This window comes from Hirundo rustica, chromosome 7 (assembly GCF_015227805.2).
Source record: "Hirundo rustica isolate bHirRus1 chromosome 7, bHirRus1.pri.v3, whole genome shotgun sequence".
Taxonomy (NCBI): Eukaryota; Metazoa; Chordata; class Aves; order Passeriformes; family Hirundinidae; genus Hirundo; species Hirundo rustica.
The window spans coordinates 22,724,585-22,743,642 of NC_053456.1; the positions used below are offsets into that span (position 1 = coordinate 22,724,585).

The 19,058-nt window shown below is 36.4% G+C and overlaps 1 protein-coding gene across 6 annotated transcripts in view; it reads left to right on the top strand.

The window, feature by feature from the left end:
- Nucleotides 1-13,260, top strand: part of OSBPL6 (oxysterol binding protein like 6) — a 98,887-nt gene extending 85,627 nt beyond the window's left edge. For all 6 annotated transcript variants that reach the window (XM_040069415.2, XM_040069418.1, XM_040069417.1 and 3 more), the window contains 3 exons: nt 952-1,078; nt 1,603-1,725; nt 2,673-13,260. In XM_040069415.2, coding sequence (XP_039925349.1) covers nt 952-1,078; nt 1,603-1,725; nt 2,673-2,781 — 359 coding nt within the window. In that variant the 3' untranslated portion in view covers nt 2,782-13,260. The remainder of the gene's footprint in view (nt 1-951; nt 1,079-1,602; nt 1,726-2,672) is intronic.
- The last annotated feature ends 5,798 nt before the right edge of the window (nt 13,261-19,058 follow it).

A 19,058-nucleotide genomic window follows, 5' to 3' on the forward strand; every position in this document is an offset into this window, starting at 1 on the left:
CATGAAGCTGTTTTAGCCTTCTTTTTAAATACACAGAATAATACTAGAGAAATTAAAAATCCCTGTCTAGACAAACAACAATTTACATGAGTTTGTAATTGTAGTAAATGGAAGTGTTCTTATGGGGCATAATCTTTTACATCTCAGTCTGACTCCTGGTCAGATGTGCTGGGACCTTGCGGTCAACAGAAGAATAAAATTCAGTAAAAAAATTGGGCATTTGGGCTGGTGTGTCTGCCTTCTTACAGAAAGGAGGGTAACTTTTTTGGACTCAACAAATAGAGGTTTATTGAGTGTGTCATCTTAATGCTTTATTAGCCGAAAGGATTGGTCTTCAGAGGTGGTGAACGTCTGGGACTCTCAGGATCTGATTTCAGCTTCCTGCTTGCTTAGAGGCCTGAGGTTCAATTAGTCACCCTTTGCAACTGTGTCTTTCATACATGCATTATCCAGGAATTATTGTTCTTAGAATTTGGAATTCTACTTGTATTTGTGGTATTTTGAACCCTACTTTGCACCCTGCTCTCTGCGATGTCTGTTCTAACTCCCTGTAGTAGTAAATCAGTCTGTGAGTGTGTGCTAAGTTCCAAAATGAACTTTAAAGATCATTTAAGGTTAGGTTTAAGACAGACTTTTGATAAGCCCACTTTCTGGGGGACAGGAAACTGTTTTTGACTTGAAAATGTTGGAAACATTAGTTTTTATTTAAAATAGAAGGAAGATCATAAAGTTATAAATCTATTACAATGCAATTACAATCTCTACAGGATAAGTAGTTGATATTAATATTTAATGAATTTTGTTTCACCTAGAGAATAGCTTTTGATGCTTTTTAATTGTAAGAGTAAAATATATTAATTAATTTTCTGTTAAAAGTTTATAAATAAAGGAATCTCTTGCATATTTAGAGTAATATCTTAAAAAGTTTTTTTCTTTGTCTTATGTATTCAGGCTCCATGCCAACCAATTATGAGCGTTATTATGGCTTCACAAGGTTTGCTATTGAGCTTAATGAATTAGATCCTTTACTGAAAGATCTTCTTCCTGCAACAGATGCACGATTCAGGCCAGATCAAAGGCAAGAATGCTTATTTATACATTTAATATTTCATGAGCTCAAGGCCAGGTTTGGCTGAGTTTTGTATTTTGTCTGTGTCTTCACTGCAGTCTGAATTAAGCTGTGGAGGATTCTGCTTGTAGAGAAGATAGTATTGCACTCAAATTCAGCTGAGGGAAATTGGAAAGCTTCTTGTTGATGCCGTAGAGCTATAGTGCCACTTTGGGACAGATTCCTCATGACAAACTGAAAGCAGGCTCTGAAATGCCATGGACCTCTGCTAGGGATGGAAGCAACACCAATTCCCTCCAAATTCTCAGTTCATAGTCCTTCAGTGTTTGTGATATACTGAAGCTGCTGAACAAAGCATGTGCCTTAGGCTATGGGTCAGGTACACATAGCTGGGGAGTCACATCTCAGGCTGGATCTGAAAGTACAACACTGACAACACGCTTGGCTTCTTCTTGTCTTTTGTGATTGGTGCTGGAAAATCCCTTGGACTAGACACTATGTGATTGCTACAGGGCCTGCTGTTATTTCTACAGGCTTCTGGAGGAAGGAAATGTAGAAGCAGCAGCATCTGAGAAACAAAGAATAGAGGAACTCCAGAGAGCTCGGAGGCGGTACATGGAAGAAAACGGCATTGAATACGTACCCAAATTTTTTAAGTGAGTCTATTCATTTGAGTAGTAAGTCTCTGTTTTCTATCATGTAACTGGATGAAGTACTATAAGAATTACCACCAACACAGACTAATAATCATGAAACTGTGGATAGTTGCAGTTTTAAGAAAGATAGTAAGATATCTGATACCTTCTCCTCTGAAGCAATTTTTACATGGTTAAGCTTCATAATTGAACGATCATTTTCTCATAATGGGCCTCAGCTATACAAGCCTTCCTACTGAAATGGAATTAGAAGTATAATATTAGGATCTAAGATTTAACTAGGGGCTTTTTTAAAGTCATTGCATAGACAAGTAATACTGTGCAACCTGAACAGCAGCATCATACGTGGATATATCTGTAACATGTATATATAAATGTATACACTTTAAAATGCATTTATTTTTGAATTAAGGTGGGGGTTTTTTTGTTTGTTGTTGGCTGTTTTTTAATTATGTTCTTCTGAAACAAGGGATAGTCATGCCAAGTAGCCTCATGGCTAACATGGGGAATCAAAAGTGAAAAGACTGAATGTGCTTTTGATGCTGTTGTAGCATAATATAAGCAAAATGCAGAGACAAAAACGCAAATGGTTGGAGGCTTACATTCTGCAAGCTGTATCTCTTGGATAATCTCCTTCATATAATCAGAATCTGTAGTGGACAAAGGGGTTTTATGTGGCTCTAAGATCTGCTTGTACAGATCGAACACCAGATTTTCAGTCTTGGCTGTTTTCTTTGTCTTCTGCTTTTGATATAGGTAAAGGTTGATTTTTGGTTTTAAATTCCTGACTGTTTTTGTGTCCTATAGAAATACAAAATTTGATTTAATATTGGATTAGATCATATAAATGTGGAATTTGATTTCATATTGCATAAGAACAATATCTATGGTCAAAACTTTTTTTTGTCTCTTTCTCTCTCTCTCTTCTTTTTTCTCCCTTTCTACAGAAAAGTTATCGACGCTAATCAAAGAGAAGCCTGGGTTACCAATGAAACCTACTGGGAACTGCGAAAGGATCCCGGCTTTAGTAAAGTAGACATTCCTGTACTCTGGTAAACTGAGAATGTAGGCCTAGTAAACATATCACTCTGAAGAAAAAAAATAACTATGCACAATATGTTTCTTATAGCTAAGCGTGGTTTGTGGGTCTACGGAAAAACCATATCATACGCATTTATATTCATCTTTATAATGGACTTTTGGAAGTGCATTAGACCAGGCCCCTGACCACTTCTGGACCTTTCTAATTTTGCAGCAGTCATCAAAACTAAAATCTATTTAAAAAAAAATAAAAAAAAAAAAGCAAGAAAAAAGAAACAGAAACCTTTTAAAGTTTCATACACTGAAAATTCAGAAATAAAGAAGCAGATGAGTTATCCAAAGTCACTCGGAAGAGGTGGTAAGCGCAAAACTGCAACCGGTGCTTTAAACAGACATTATGAGTAATAAGATTTAAATGAAAAAAAGAAAAAAAAAAAGAAAGAAAAAGAGAAAAAAAATCCATTTTGTTTCAACTATTTTTGTTAAAAACTCTTGGGTCACAGCACTGTCATTTCTGGCTTCAGGTTAGTCCTTTGATGTGATGTGCTTGGACTGGCCTTTGTCAAAAAGATATGCTTTTCTGGAAGCTGTTCCCATTCATATGCCATTGTTCATGCCTTAACAAAACATTAATATGTACATTAAGTAATTTTAAAATATCTATGCTTAGGCTTGTGTGAAGGGCAGATTTTTAAAGCTCTAGAATTTTATCACAGTATAAATACTGGAAGACCTGCATTATTTGAAATCAAAAGATAACCAAACATCTTAACTGTATTTCAGCGGTATGAGATCTACTGTACATGCTTTAGCTTTGGGATGCTGACTGTATAATCAGACTGAAAAGAAACTGCTAGCTGGTCGATTTTCAATTTTGGTAAATGCATATGTGTTGCTAGTCAGAAATTTTATATTCTAAATGACCGATGCTGAGATGCAGTCATCACATTTAGTACTGGCTGGACATAGACCTCTCAGTGAATCTCATTTTCCCATACCTGTTTATACAATTAGAAACTCCCGAAGCTTTGCAACAGTGTTAAAAGCACAGAAAGATTTCATGGGAAGGTCTCTGGCTTCTCTCCAGACCCTGGAGAGTGCTGTAAATGCAACTGTTTTCTCCCTCACACACTGTTTACTTTCCTGGCTCTGGTTTTTTCCCATCCACTTTTCCTATCGAAATTTATGTTTGAGAGTATGGCAGAGGCTCCCACATGTTATAGCTAAGAACTTCTACTTGTGTTGCCAAAACAGCTTTTGTGCATTTCATAAAGTAGTTCTGTATTTTTTGATTAAAAACAAAGTCTCTTATGTGTTGCTAAGCCTCAGTTAATATAAGTGGGAGAAGACTTGGCACTTTCTATTTGGAAATCTCGAAACATTAAACAGTAGGAGGGCAGATCTTAATAAAAGAAAAACCAGTAATTTATTAGATAAGAGCTACATTCCATATGGTGTGGTCTAGTCTTCCACTGATGCACGTGTTATATGTCCCACTGCTGATGAAAGGTTAGATTTCATGCACAGACTCTGTATTCCTTTCTGCCCATACATGACATAAAATTTTTCTATTTAATATCGATTCCAGTCCTGAGACCAAAAATAAACTTACTAGATAGGTATGTGAGCTGCCAGCAGAGCTGCTTGACCAGCTGTCAGTGCATTACCACACATCCCCAGCTCTGAGCCTGCTTCTTCCTTTTTCAGTGTCAGATCCCTACGTAACTGAGATTACTTTGGTTATTTAATACTCTTTTTTTCTTCCTATTGCTTGTATAGCAAAGTAACTAGCAGGGTAACTAGCTGCTAATGAGTTCCAATTTCTTCACACAGTTCTGTTATCAGAAAGAACAATGGAAACCTACAGGAAATATTAAGTAGACTTTTTATGAATTGTGAATGGTCATGAAATTTTTATAAAAATTTGGTATAAAAATCCCTGTATAGATTAATGGGATTTCTTCCAAAGAATGTTATCTTTCTCTTTCCTAGTTGAACCTAGTCTGATTTGTTCTTAATTTAGTTCTGCAATTGTTAATATAAGAAAATGAAAATATATCAAAGTTGGTTTTTAAAATAATATTTGATTAAGGTAATCCTACTTGCTTTAATAATGCTACACTAGGAATCAAACTGGCACATTGTGTGTAAAATAGCAATTAATTATTCTATGTAGTTTTCTTTAAAACCAACTCTATTAAACATTTGCCCATCTTTTGCTCCAGTCTTTGTGTGCAGTTCACCGTGATATTAGGAAGTATTATGTGTGTAAGACTGCAAGCACATTTTTGGGACAGAACTTCACGTCCTCAAATCTTTAATTTAAAGAGAAAAGGTCTTTAGTTTTACAGCATTCTGGCAGTGCTCTGAGAATGCCATTATTTGCAATGCAAAATGAAACCTGGTGGACACTAAAAATGCTGTCACTGAATTGTTTTTTACAACTGTTTATTTGAAACTCATTGAAAGAAAAATAATGGTAACATTTTTAAAATCTAGAAAATCTGTTATATGCTAAATCTTTTTACTGAAGGCACTTTGTAAGCCAAGTGGATGTTAAATTAGTTAATTAGTAAGTAGAAAAGACACAAAATGATGCAACACAAGGTATTTGCAGTCTATATCAGAGATGAAAAAATACAAGCAGATGTACCATAAAGCAGTTTCTTGTAGTGCAGAATTCTCTGTATTCTGTGCAAAATCTATTACTGATTTTTCCTCTAACATTGGCAGACATCACGGAATATTTTGTGCTGTTTCTAAAGTGGATAGGTATGAGGGCTCCTATCCAAACTATAATTTTTACGTTTCACATCAATGAGTTAGAGGGGATGGTGAGTTTTCCTCATCCCCGGCCCATGTAGTGCAGAACTGAGTGTCCCATGCTGCAAAAAGAGTGCACCACTGGCTGTTTGGCAGCCTGGCACCTTTTGTACATGCCTGCTGGCTTTTGCAGGCCTGCTGCTCAGAGATCACTTCCCAGCATGTGGGATTTTTCTGCTCCAGGAGCAGACTTTTCCACTTCTCTTGAACCTTGTGAAGTGTTTCCTGGCCCATTCCTCAAGCTGAGCAGTGTCCTTCTGGTTGAAGCTTTGCCACTTGGTATGCCATCTCATCCTCCTAATCTGATGTCATCTGTGAACTAGTTATCATGTAGTCTTGTGTCCTTGTCCAGGTCACTGGTGAGGTGCTGATTGACACGGCCACAGAACACCCCTGTGGGGCTGTCCTCATTGCTGGCTGCCAGCAGGGCATAAACCACTGAGCAGTGAGTGCCCTTCAAGCCTGGGATTCAAGCAGTTTTCAGCCCAACTCACTCCATTCATCCAGGCAGTATTTCCTTTTGGAAGGCGTGAAATATGCTACCCAACTCAGTAGATTTAATTGCTATGTGCTTGGTAAGTGTTGAAAATTAGTGTAAATCATTTGACATGTAAAAATTTTTATGCAATTTAAGAAGTTCTTTCGCTTCAAAGACATGCTTTTCTCCTGTGTTTTCTCAAACACTTCTGTATAAAAATACACAATACTTAGGCTTTAGTTTCACAGTAATGAGCTGTACTTTCTATTAATATTTTAAAAGTGTACCTTAATTTCTTCCTTGTTCTGGTACTTTGGATATGATAGGATAATAGTAGCTATTTTCATCAAATGCAATGTCTTACAAAGATTTCAATAGCTTCATTCTTATTTTAGATTAGTATTATCAAAATGGCAGAGTTTTGCCATATTAAAAATTTTTATCTCACAGGAAAAGATGATTGGAGTTGATTTTCATGAAGTATCACTGTGATTAAAAAGTCATCTAGACACCCATTCTAATCTTAGACATATGTAAGTGGCATGAAATAAACTTTCTTGTGTTTGGCTTTAAAAGTGCCATTCCCACTATAGTAGTCTTTACATAATACAAATAATGTTACCGTTCTTTTATCTCCTTTTGAGCTTCTGACTCTGAATAAGCCTGTGTGGCACCCGTGGGTTTTATGTGAGTAGCACATGCCAGGCATATGTCAAGTCCTGCAGTGTGTAAACGTGGCACAGTGGTGAAGGATGTGATCCTTCATTCCCTACTGAGCACTGTCAGTGCTTTATGGAAACAAGCAACACAAACCCTAAGGCAAACTAGGAGCCAGCACTGGTCCTGCTCCCATGGGCACCTGTGAGCACCCTGCACCTGGGCCATGTCCTCTGCTCCCCACGGAGGGAATGGGATTTTCTCAGCTCTCACCAGTGGAGCCCAGCACAATTGCAGTCTTGCACTGAGCTTCTCCTCAAAAAATCAGAATTTTTAGAAATGCCTTGGAGAGGAGGAGAGGTTCATCTGCAATTGCACAATCAACAAGAGGGCTGAATATCTCCATTCTCTGTTTTGCAAAACTTTCTCTCACGAGTAAAAGCCTGTTAGTATAGCAAAGGTTTGTGTGCTCTCCTTATTCTACAGGATTTTAGGCATTGTCTGGTGCAGCAATAAACAATAGCTGTTTTCTGTGTGTTGGCTGCAGTTGTAATCTGAGGAGTGAACATTTTTAGATTACATTAGTAATGATGGAGCTGCATAATTAAAGCAAAGGAGAGTTTTTCAGATTTAGTCCATCTAAGAGTGTATTTGCATTCATATGCTAGAATGTTAGGAGGGGTTAAGCTAGGGAGTTTTGGCCACCTGGGGGAATAACATTATTATTAACAAAAGTGTATCAGAAGCACTGGAATGGCCTCACTGGTAACCTTGTGTTATACACAGACCCATGAGAGAGCTACGGACATTTGCTGTGTCATAACCACTTACCTTGGCAGCTGCTGGGCTGAAAAACCAACCTTGTTTTTTCTTTCTGTCTGTCACTAAGTAACAGTCATCAAAACAGTGTAAAACTTGAATTTACACTTCAGGGCATATATTGATAATTTCAAAGTATATTTAGTATAAAAAGTAGTATAATTTTCTACTTCACCTTTCCTGGTTACCTTTAGGTAATTCAGGTACCAGTCAGTATTTTCATGAAGCAAGATCTTTTTCTTTTTCGTGGTGAGGGGGTTGTTGTTTTTTCATGGAAGAATCTAGACTTTATTAATAAGGGTATGATTATTCCTGGTGAGAGTATCTCCATAAGCTCCATTACAACAGGGTCTAGCACCCAGGATAATGCTGCAAATTTGAGTAAGGTCAGAGAGATTGCACATTTACAGCAATTTATCTTGTTTTTGTATTATATATTGTAAGGAATCCTAGAAATTCAAAAAGCAAAATTCAAATACATTATTTACTTTTAAACTAGGGTATGTAGAACCTTTATTCATTTGCTTTAATATAAATTACATATTTCTTTCATTAAACTGAAAAGTATCTTCATAAAAGAATTTTTATACACTTTCTTGGAAGTTTAAAAAGTAATATTGATGTACTTGTGTTTTATATACCAGCCTCCTCCTTTATCAAATTTTGTGGCATTATAAACTCATCATGTCTAATTTTTTTTTTAACTTTCCTTGTAGTGTTTGTCAGAAAAAGAGCCTCAGAAAAGAAAGGAAAGGTAAACTAGTCACAGAAGCTCTGTCAGTATTAGATGTTACAAAACAAAGTTTTCTAACCTGTAGGAATTAAAATGTCAGCAGAGCTGCTGAATTCATTTCAGGTTGGTTATCTTAATACCATTTTTCTTTCCACTGATCCATGACAGCGTGAAAAAAAGGAAGATTGGAGACATTTGCTCAGAATTAATGCTTATGGGTGAAAGGAAGTTTTTACTCCTATAAATAAAAAATGACTGTAGCCAGCATTTGGCTGAAGATGTCTTGGTAACACGGACAAGAAAGAGTTACATAATCTGAAGATATAATCAGCAGGTTCTTTCTGACCTATGAATAATTCATTGAAGTATGGTAAAGCTACATATTGGTACTCCTGGAGCAATGATTCAGATGTCTCCTATGAAACACTAAAATGTATTTTCATATTGACTGCTACTTTTAGTGGTCTTCATTAATGAAAGAGAATATCTTATGCTAGTATGTAATGTTGCTGGCCCAGAACATCAGGCATGCAAAATGAGAAGAGGTGAGGGAATTCCTTTAGGAACTCAGAAGTGGGTAAATTCTCTGAGAATCAAAATTATGCGCTCTACAAGAGCAGAACACAGCGGCAAATATTCAGCCAGAACTGTTCTTCACTGAGCTACTTGCCTCTGGTGCCAGTCAGTGCAGTAACACACGCAGCCTCTTGTTCTGAAATTGCATCTCTCGCTGGGATTGTGCTTGTGTCCCAAGGGTTGCGTGGTCACGTCTGCCAAGAGTAATCAGTGGCTGAGTCAGGACTGCAAACTCAGATTTCTTGTCTAGTAGTCCTGTGCTGAATGCTCTCTCTTTCTTTGTTAAAGTCACCTGAACAAGGGATATTATAATAACATTAACACAGTGAATAAAGGTTAATCCTCAGTGTTTTCCAGGGAAAGGAAAATTCAGGATAGCGTATTAACTATGTGGAAGAAATACAGATGAGATCTTCTATTATCCTTGTGTTTGCGTAATATTTTATAAAATATTTTGAGACTGGATCACAATAAATGTATTTAAATTACTTTATCACCTATCTTGAAGTCAAGATTGAAAATTGTCGTTCCAATTTGAGGTTAGAAAATAAGTTTATTTATTTATTTTTTAAAAGTGCTACCGGTATTCTTTAGTAGTTGAAATACGGTATAACAAATTGAGATTGCAGTAAATTTTATTTTCTGCTGAGTCTCAGAGAAGGCCTGACTGAGCAAAAACTTAGTGCTGATGAGTGTATTTTGGAATGCAGGCAAAAATGCAAAATGACAAATTCTACCTTAGTGAGTTTTCTTTCTAATTAGCAAAGACATTGTTCTTGCTCCTTTTTAATAATTTCTAGACTACTTACTTTCAAACATTTTTTTCCCACACTAAGAATTAATCCTATGGAATTTGAGTTTTGAAAAGTAAACGGTGTTTGGAATTCTGCAGACATGAAGGGTGTTGTTCATGTTATGCTAAATGTCCACTTCTCAGGGTGGACCACCAAAATTTCACCCTCAGGCCAAAAAATAATTATCAGCGGGCTTTTCCGGTGGGATTCTTCTTTGTATATGGATTTGTGTCTGTTATTTACTGTAAAATAAGTAAGTTGCCAGCATCTGATGTCTGAAATATTTTTCTTCCCCAGAATTGCATAGCAAACTACCTGTTCTTTATCTATTACCGCTAGATTGTCTGAAGGGTTACTTTTATTTAGCACATGAAAAACCATCATAAAATGAAAGTACTGTGGTATCAAGAAAGATTATTATAATAGTTCAGCACTACTATGATAGATCTTTTATGTATATTTTATTTTTTGCAACCAGTAGCAAGACTCTTCTCTGTGTCTCTATCTACTTTTCTTTGTGTAATTAACTGGTGATTTATAACTTCTCAGTATTTTAACAGCAAAGAATTCTGTATTTTACCTCACTTTTGCACAAAGCTAATATAGACTGGGAATAATGTGACACTTTCTTTGGTGTGACTAGATCCCATGCGCACACATATGAAATGTCATTAATGCTAATATTATTACCTTGCTCAGATTCTGAGAATGCCATTAGAAGAGTAAGGTTTAGATTAGTTGTCATTTTTATACTGCCTTACTGAGCTTTTTTGCTTTTAACAACCTTTCAGGTGGTAGATTGCTCTGTGCCAATTCCTTAGCAGGCCAAAATGTCAGAACTTAAACAGCTAAAAGATCATTCTTTACTGATTGACAGTATCCATGTGCTCATTCTGAAAAAAAAAAAAAAAAAAAAAAAACCAAGCAAAACAAACTATATCTGTTGATTCCTTGTACATCTCTTTGGGTAGCTTACCTGTAAAAGGAGATCCTCAGAGCCTTTCTACTGTGATTATGTTATTATGTCAGGTACAAAGGCAAACAAAAATTTGCTTTGTGGTTTTTAAGATGAATTTAAAGTCAAAAGGTTACTTTTTAGAAGTATAACTTATAGAGCCAGTGCTATTTTTGAGTAGTGGATAGATAATGTCTGTTTTAAAGGGAAATAACAGACTGCAATGAGAAAGGGTCTGAGTTCTTAGATGCACCAGATACATTTTTTTCTGTGCTTGAAAGCAATAGAAAAAATTTACTTAAGGGAAAGAAAGACAGTGAGAAGCATTTATGTACCTAGCTACCCAAATGTTGCAGAATGCATTGTTTTTTGAGTACTTCAGTATTAAACCTCACATGCAGCCTTCCCAGTTTTATACTCAAAAGTTTGCAGTGGACTTCCATTATGAGATGATGAAGAATAGGATACTGGGAAAAAAAAAAAAATCAGTACCATAATTTCTAAATAACTCCAAGTAATAGAAAATTAATTTGCAGATATTTGTAGTCAAAATTATACAAGCTCCTTATAGTATCGCAGTTTTTCAAAGCGTAAGTTTGGTCCTTTGTACCAAAGTACATTCATTAATTTAACATGAAAAATACTATTAATTGTTCTTGATTGATTTCCTGCAAATGCATTCGTCTGTTCTTGACTATTCACAAGTTCGGGATGTCTTCATGATGATTCTTCTTTATGTCTTATTGATTCTGATTCCAAATATGGGCTGATTATGCTGTAAAAGCAATTTTATTGCTTATGGTTAGTAAACATGAGCAGCTGAGGAGCAATACAGAAAGCATGTAATTTGCGTATTCCAAATCTATAGACTTTTATTTCGCTGCAGGATTTAATCAGCAACGCACATTAGATTTTTTCCTACTCCATCTGCTTGGACTCTGACGTTACACAGGCATCAATGTACTTAGCATTAACATTGCAAACAGTTCTCATTTAAATCAGCTTAAAAGATGTAGATGCTTAAGTTCAAATAAAAACACATTACAGTGACATTCCTAAGGAAACCATGTACCGGCTTACCTGGTTACCCTGGGTTTTGTAGCACTTGATTTCTAATTCCTACATGCTGGAACAAATGATCACCTACGCAGAGGCTGAGCTGCTGTTGGTACTCCGTTCCCCTTTGAACCCAGTGAGCTTCCAGGTGAGTGGATGATCTAGCTGCCCAAATCTATCTCAGCTGTAGGCCTACTGTGCAGTCAAGCCTATGTATTCAAATAGTTGCCCTTAAGCTTAATTTTGAACATGTGCACGGTGTTGTGGATGATAAAATGTGTGAAGTACAGTCAGTTTGACTGCTTGCCACTCCGAGCAATATATTTGACTTTCCTTTGACTCTCTTGCATTTTGGAACCTTATTCTGGAGCTTCTAGTTTTCAAAAGCAAGTTAACTTCATGTCTCTGCAAAGCTCAATTAGGTATGACATTTGGAATAAAGAACAGTACATAATTCCTCATATTATGTCTCATTCTGGCAAGCTTAATTGTAAGAATATTTGCAATCCCTGTTCCTGTTTCCCGATACCTTCCCCAGGATGGTGCCAGCCCAGAGCTGAGGGCTGCTAGTACTGTATGCCAGTCAAAAAAAGGAGTCTGATCGTTCTGATTTGTGGAACAGGGGGTGGCAGACTAAGAGCATGCTCTTAATCTTAGCCTGGAAAAGGATGAATGTGAGAAAGTGCCTCTCTCCATCTAGGCTTTAGCACATACATAGAATAGCTTTCTTTTGGCCTTTTGAGTTCTCTGGCTACTTCTGAGATTAAACGTAGCCAGAGAAGAGCAGTAATAAAACAGTTTTAGGTTTCCATGTTATGCAGCTGCGCCACTTATTCTGTGTCTTTGCACTCGTAAGTTGGTTTTGAACGTACCGTTGTAGTAATCCCGAGAGCAGATGAGGCCTCACTCTGACTACCTCTCATGCAATAAAACCCAAGCTCACTCAGTAGTTAATGTTGATTACAGTTGAGCATCCTTTGGCCACATGATTCAGGGAGGTGGTTGTGGGGGGAATAGAAAACAAGAAATAAAAATAAAGACTTTATTCCAGTAACGTATGTGGTATACACGATACCCATAATACCAGCTTCAACTGAAGGAGGTCCTACAGCTTCTGGTAGGAAATAAAAAGTGAATTTGGCTATGCTATAGTTTTTGTTGTGCTCTAAAATGTAACAAAAGATGTCATCTGTTTCCTTCAGGCTAAGTCTGATTTTCCAGGATATTGTGTCCGAAACATACACACAATTCTAATTTTTGAGGAAACATGATGCTATTTTACCTGTTGCAGTGTAATTGGATAATGCATGTACAAATGACTTGTGTAGCCTGCCAATGAATGTTGCTAATGCCTTACCAAAAGAAAAAAAAAAAAAAAAAAAAGATAAAGCATATTTTTTGTAATTTTTTTTTCCTCAGAGGCAAATCCAAACAATGCTAGATTTGGGAAACTGTTTACTGAAAAGCATTTTCTAATAGATCTCTGAAGAAGTGCAATTGTATAATTACTATTGTTCAGTGCATACAGTACATTGTCTCCATCACTCTGTACACTGCTGCTATTAGTGCTTGTTCTAATAAATCTCAATGTACACTGTTTAAACTGCTGTCATCCGTGTTCTGATTTATTAATATAAGAAACACTTGAGGCAATGGTTCTTGAATAAACTATTTGTAACTAGTTAGATTAATTCACTATTAATCAAAAAATTCTAAATATACATTTTACAGATTGATTTTGAAGAGGTGGGTGATAGTGGCAAAAGCACTGAAACAGTGGCTTTTCCTTTCTAACCTCTTTCCACTGCAGGAATATTTTTATAAAGCTTTTCCCATGTGATTCTCTGTGCAGTTTCTTTAAATCTGTCAGGGTTAGGGTTGGGGTTAAGGTTAGTCTCAAAGAAGGTAATTTTCTTTTTGTCAGTTCCTAGTTATATCTTATAACTGCACCACTGCAGCTGATAAGAGGTGGGGGGTTTTTTGTTGGTGGGTTGGTTTTTTTTGTTTGTTTTTTTTTTTGGTTTTTTTTTGTTTGTTTTGTTTTTGTTTTGTTTTTGTTTTTGTTTTTTTGTTTTTTCACTTCAGCTTGTTCTTTGTGATTAAAGGGAGCTTGCAGTATGCTTCTCAAGTTTTGAGAGAGGGCGTAGAAAAAATGTTCCTGATGTTCTCTAATAGATTTGAAAAAAGTGGAAATGAATGAAAAAACAATTACTTGACACCCACCTTGTCTGGCCTCTTGGGGAAATAACAGTATGTGGGATTTTGAGATTTTTCCATTATGTGTTCTTGTCAGCTGTTCGGCCCTTAAAATGAAAGCATAATAAAAAATAAGAATTTGGTTGGGAGGAGGAATTAAGGTTTTTGTTATTTCTTGGCATTGTAAAAAGAACAAGTGTTCAAACAGTCTGGAATGCTGCCTGAGTGGAAGCAATTGCAAAGGAAGGGAGAATACATTTTTTCATGAATGGCAGCTTTCTGTCCTGTGTCAGAGGTCACATCTTGTCCAAACCCGTGCTCTGAGGCAGGGGCACATTAAGAGCTTTTTCGCTGTAAAACCATTCCACGAGTGCAACTCAGCTCTGCTTTCACATTTGTCCAGTTGAGATCTGTCCTTTACCTCTGAATGCTTTGGATGGCTGTGACTCAGCAGGATTACTGTGCATGAGTGAAATGTGAAAATTCCTATGTCATTACTTAATTGATAAAAAAAACAAAACAAAAAAAATGAACACAACACACCTTTGGGAATAGAGCACAAGGGGTCTGAGAGGCAGCACGAGCTGACACCTAATTTAACATCAAAACTATTACTTTAGGTATGAATGTAAATGACATATTTAGATTTAATCTAAGCAAGAGACAGGTGATGCTTCCTCATAACTACAAACATGTAGGCGCTGTGGTGTGGTGAAATGAGACAGAGTGGGAAGCTATTGACAGGATTTCATTCTGACTCAGCTAAAGGAGTTGCCCACAGAAAGCTGTTCCAAGTTTCACTGCTGGTACAAAAATCTGTTCTGATATGATGATACATAGCATTTTTGCACAGCCAACATATCTAACCGCATGGTTCTTCAAGTCCTCATGATCTTACTAAATATCTAAGTCAGTCTAAATGTTAAAAAACCATTTCACTTCAATATGGAAAATTATTTTTCAGGTAAGTAATTATTACGGTCAGGTTAAAAGAAACTGAACTATCATTCAAACCCAGAGTACCAGGAGCTAGCTGAGGAGGTACTCTACTTTGCTTGAGGAGTGAACCTAATTTTACTCAAGGGCAGCAAAGAAAATGTCTTATATTTAGACTGTCATTTTTATTTTTGAGAGCTCTAAGATTTAACTTAGAGTAGATAAAGGTTAGGTTGTATAACCCATATCTATAGCCCAAATGCATATTAATAATGGTATTTTTTAAAAAAAATCAGAAAGGAAAGTGTGCATAAATGCATGTTACAGACATGAATCTGTTGTGCCTGCGATAAGACTACGCTAGATTATGTTGGTAATTACAAGGATAAGTCCAAAGCAAAACCAAATATGTAGTTGTTTTTCTCACTGATGAGTGTCTGGCTACATTTCCTTCGGTAAAGAAAAGAAACTAATTGCTAGCTCAGATTTCACAACCACCCTAGGCTTCTTGAGCAGGTTTTTTGACAAGTCAGTGGTGGAAAAAATTATAATTAGATATTCTCAAAAGGTTACTTGCTGGACTGCAGGTGGACTACAAGTTCTGGTAAGGATGCTGTGTTATTTCTTTCAACTGATAAAATTTAAGGTGTCAATTGTCTTTTAAGTTCTTGAAGTAGGTTGTTTCTGAGGGCCTTGCATTACATTTAGCAGTCAAAGAAATTCAAGAGATACTGCACAAGAGCACACCTATTCTTCAGTTCTAGTTCAAGAGCTGACTTCACTTAAATGATGGTCAGCTTACCTAGAAGAACAGTATCAGGCTACTTTTCATGTTTGGTGACAAGAATTTTTATGTCACCTGTCTGTTAGTATCTGGGAAATGCTCGGAAATGCTCAAGTCTATTCTTTATGCCTACATGTGTGAAAAGAATGAATTAGGAAACTAGATGAAGACATATTTTTGTAGCATGAGAAAGAACAGTCTGAACAAATGTAGAGGTGGTTGTAAAAGAAGATGCTGAATTTTTGCATGCCCTACAAACTCTGATTTGTAGCAGCAAGGAACAAGATGTCTATGACTGAAGGAAGTTTTATAAAGATATAAAACTGTACCAGCACCCACCAGACAGCTTAGCATGGACAGTGTGAGTTATAACACAGTAGACAAATCCTTTGTTTTGTAACTTTTCTTCAGATATAGTGGCACAGCAGCGTCTAAAGTTCTACATCCTCGTACAGGTGGATGGGCAAGCCCACAAAGCTGTCCTCTCACACAGGCACACCTACTGACAGATGCTGGTTAAAAAGGATTTAACCATTTGGGCAGCATCCTTCAAAGGAAAGGAAACTTTAAACATACTTTAGGTCAAATTGGTTTGTCTTTTTCCAGATTTGTCTTCACGAGCTAATAATGCTACATGATGAAAGTAGTTTTATTGTATACAGTAATGTTTATGTAACAAATGAAAGCTGAAGATGAAGGGAGAAAAGAAATCATAAGAGTTAAACAAGTGCATAAACTGAGCTGATATTGAGGAGATTAAACCCAAAATTTGCACGATATTATGCTGGCAATTTGTTTAAGATCTTCTTAGTGAGCAAAAAGATGCTGTCAATTGCCAGACTGAGAGCTGAAAGATGTGCCTGCTTCTCACAGGTGGTAAGTGTAAATGCAAACATATTATTTTGGCAAATCTGGCCCTGGAGGGCTACTTTTGCTTTTCTTTTTAGTAAAGGCTTCACAGCTAACACATCCATCCATTGAAAATATTGGCATTAATATGGCATTAATACAGCAATTACAAAGAAAAAAAAGCTGGGATATTTCATACATTCTAAAGATGGATGCAGGAAACAAATTAAGTAATCTCTATGTCCATGAACAAAGGTCTGGAACCTGAAAGGTAAGTCTATGGAAAAGCATATAAAACAATCACCAGAATTTGTATTCCAGGAGCGCTGAAGTTATATAAGTCATGGTATTAAAGTCATGGTATATAAGTCATGGTATTAAATTGGCCAGTTTTGCTCGTACATGAGAATTTCTAGACAAATGTCACCCCCCCCCCCAAAAAAAAAAAAAAAAAAAAGGCAAAAACCCCTTCAAAAGAAGTCAAATGCTGTTAAACCCACTCAGGTTGTTGGGAAGAAAAAAAAAAAAAAGAAAAAAAAAGTAATAAAGGCCTTATTTTGTCCCATAAAACGTTTTCTTTGTTAACTCCTGAAATATCACAGTGTCTATATTGCACAGATCCTGTCTTTCTAGGGAAATACTCATGCCATATGCTGGAAAGTTATGGAATTTCGTGAGTAATTTTTTCAGTAGCATTTTCTTTTGCTGTTTTTTGTATCTTAAGTTCTTGCACTTGATCTTTTTAGAGATCTGTAGGTGAACGTAATACAGCTCAAAGGCACTTGAAGTGGACATGATGCGCTCCTGTTCAGTTGCCTGGAGATCTGGCAACTGATGGCATCTTTTTGTACGCTAAGAAGATATTAAACAAATTACCAGCATCATTTGGTGTAGATTGTAGGTTTAATCCTTTCAAGTGAAACACCAACTAAGTTTATCCAGTCAGTTAACACTTAAGGTTTCTTTTCTCCCTTCAACTGACTGCTTAATCATGTTAATCTTATGATATGGTTTACTGTGACAAGAAATTAATTAAAATAAGATTAGTTCAACTGGATTACAGATGGTTTAAGATTTCTGGATTGAAAATAATGAAATAATGCCACGTTTTCAGTTCCTTGGACAAATTTCTAGTTTGTACCACCTTAGATCGCCTTATAAATGCCTCTATAATTACAGGTGACTGACATTTCTGCAAGGGATAATGTAGGATAACTAATATTAAACCAAAACCATTATGGATTTATCTATTAACAAATGAAAAACCTTCTGCATCTTCCAATGCTATGCAGAGAGCAGGATTGTCCTCTAGGTTTTACTCTGAAAAGATCTTCATATCAATATGAAGTAAGGAAAAAATTACAGTATTTAAGCATAAAATATTCTCAACTATATATAACTAGTACTTGCTATGTTACTACTTCATAAGACCCTCTCTGAAAAAACAGAACTCATCTTGCCCTTCCCTCCAAGGGAAGATAATCAGGCTAGAAAAGTGCCCTTGCTGTTCTGTTGTGAGGGTTGTGCGTGGTGCAGAGGGGAGGCTTTGTCAGTGCCCTGCGTGGCTCTGTGCAGAGCATGTGGAACATCTCAGCCCAGATCCTCCACAGCAAGGGCTTTCTTCTGCACAGCTTGGCGAGACAAGGCAAGAAACTATCTTTTATTCCAGTGATGACTCAGGCATAGCTTGTGCACTTGGAAATTAAATGTTTTTCATTTATTGAGAGCATGCCAGGGCTGCAGAAACACTGGAAGTCCATAAGGACACTCGTGTGCCAAGTACAAAAGTGTCTAGTGCTGGAGGAGCAGGGAAATACCTAAAGTTTCTTCACTTGGATGTGCAAAATTAGTGAATGTTTTCAGAACATGGCAGTGTTACTGTACTTGGACTCCTGTTCCGTGATGTGTGGCATGAGGACAACACAAACATCTGCTGAAGCATTTACAATGGATTATAGTGTTAGAGTAACAGGAATAGCATGTAAACATATTAAATGAAACTATTCATTATCAAAATTAGAGCTAGATCAGATTGAGCATGATCTATGACCACATACTGGGTAAGAAAAATACAAATGCATGTTGAATAAACAGTGCCAGCTGATCTTAATAATTTGTAAGAAAAATAGTATCCTGTCAAACATATATATACAGGATTAATCTAAAGCAAGGATCAATGGGCAATTTTCATTTTAGAGTTCCCTTAGATTTTCCTTCCCTTTGAAAGCTTTTCAGTTCTGTTAATGTGTTTTGATTAAGGACATATGTACAGAGATTTTCAGATAGTTTAGTATGAATTACAGCCAGAATTAACTGCAGCATTTCCCGTGCTTTCAATTCAGTCCATATATAACCTGACTTGATTTTTCAGCACCCTCTAGAGTAAGCAGAAAGATCCAGCAGCCTTTCCTTTCATCTTAGCTGAAGTAATGCCCTCCTCTTTTTGCCATTTTGTTGGACTTCCTGATACTCCAAAACTTTAAAAATATTATGGAAGTATTGACTCATGATAAATTATTAAATAAGAGATCATATTATAAAAACAGTCCTTAAGATACTTTTACATGAAAATCTTACTTCAGAAAGAAACTAAACATAACAAAAAACCAATCAAACCAATTTTTACCTGGCAACCA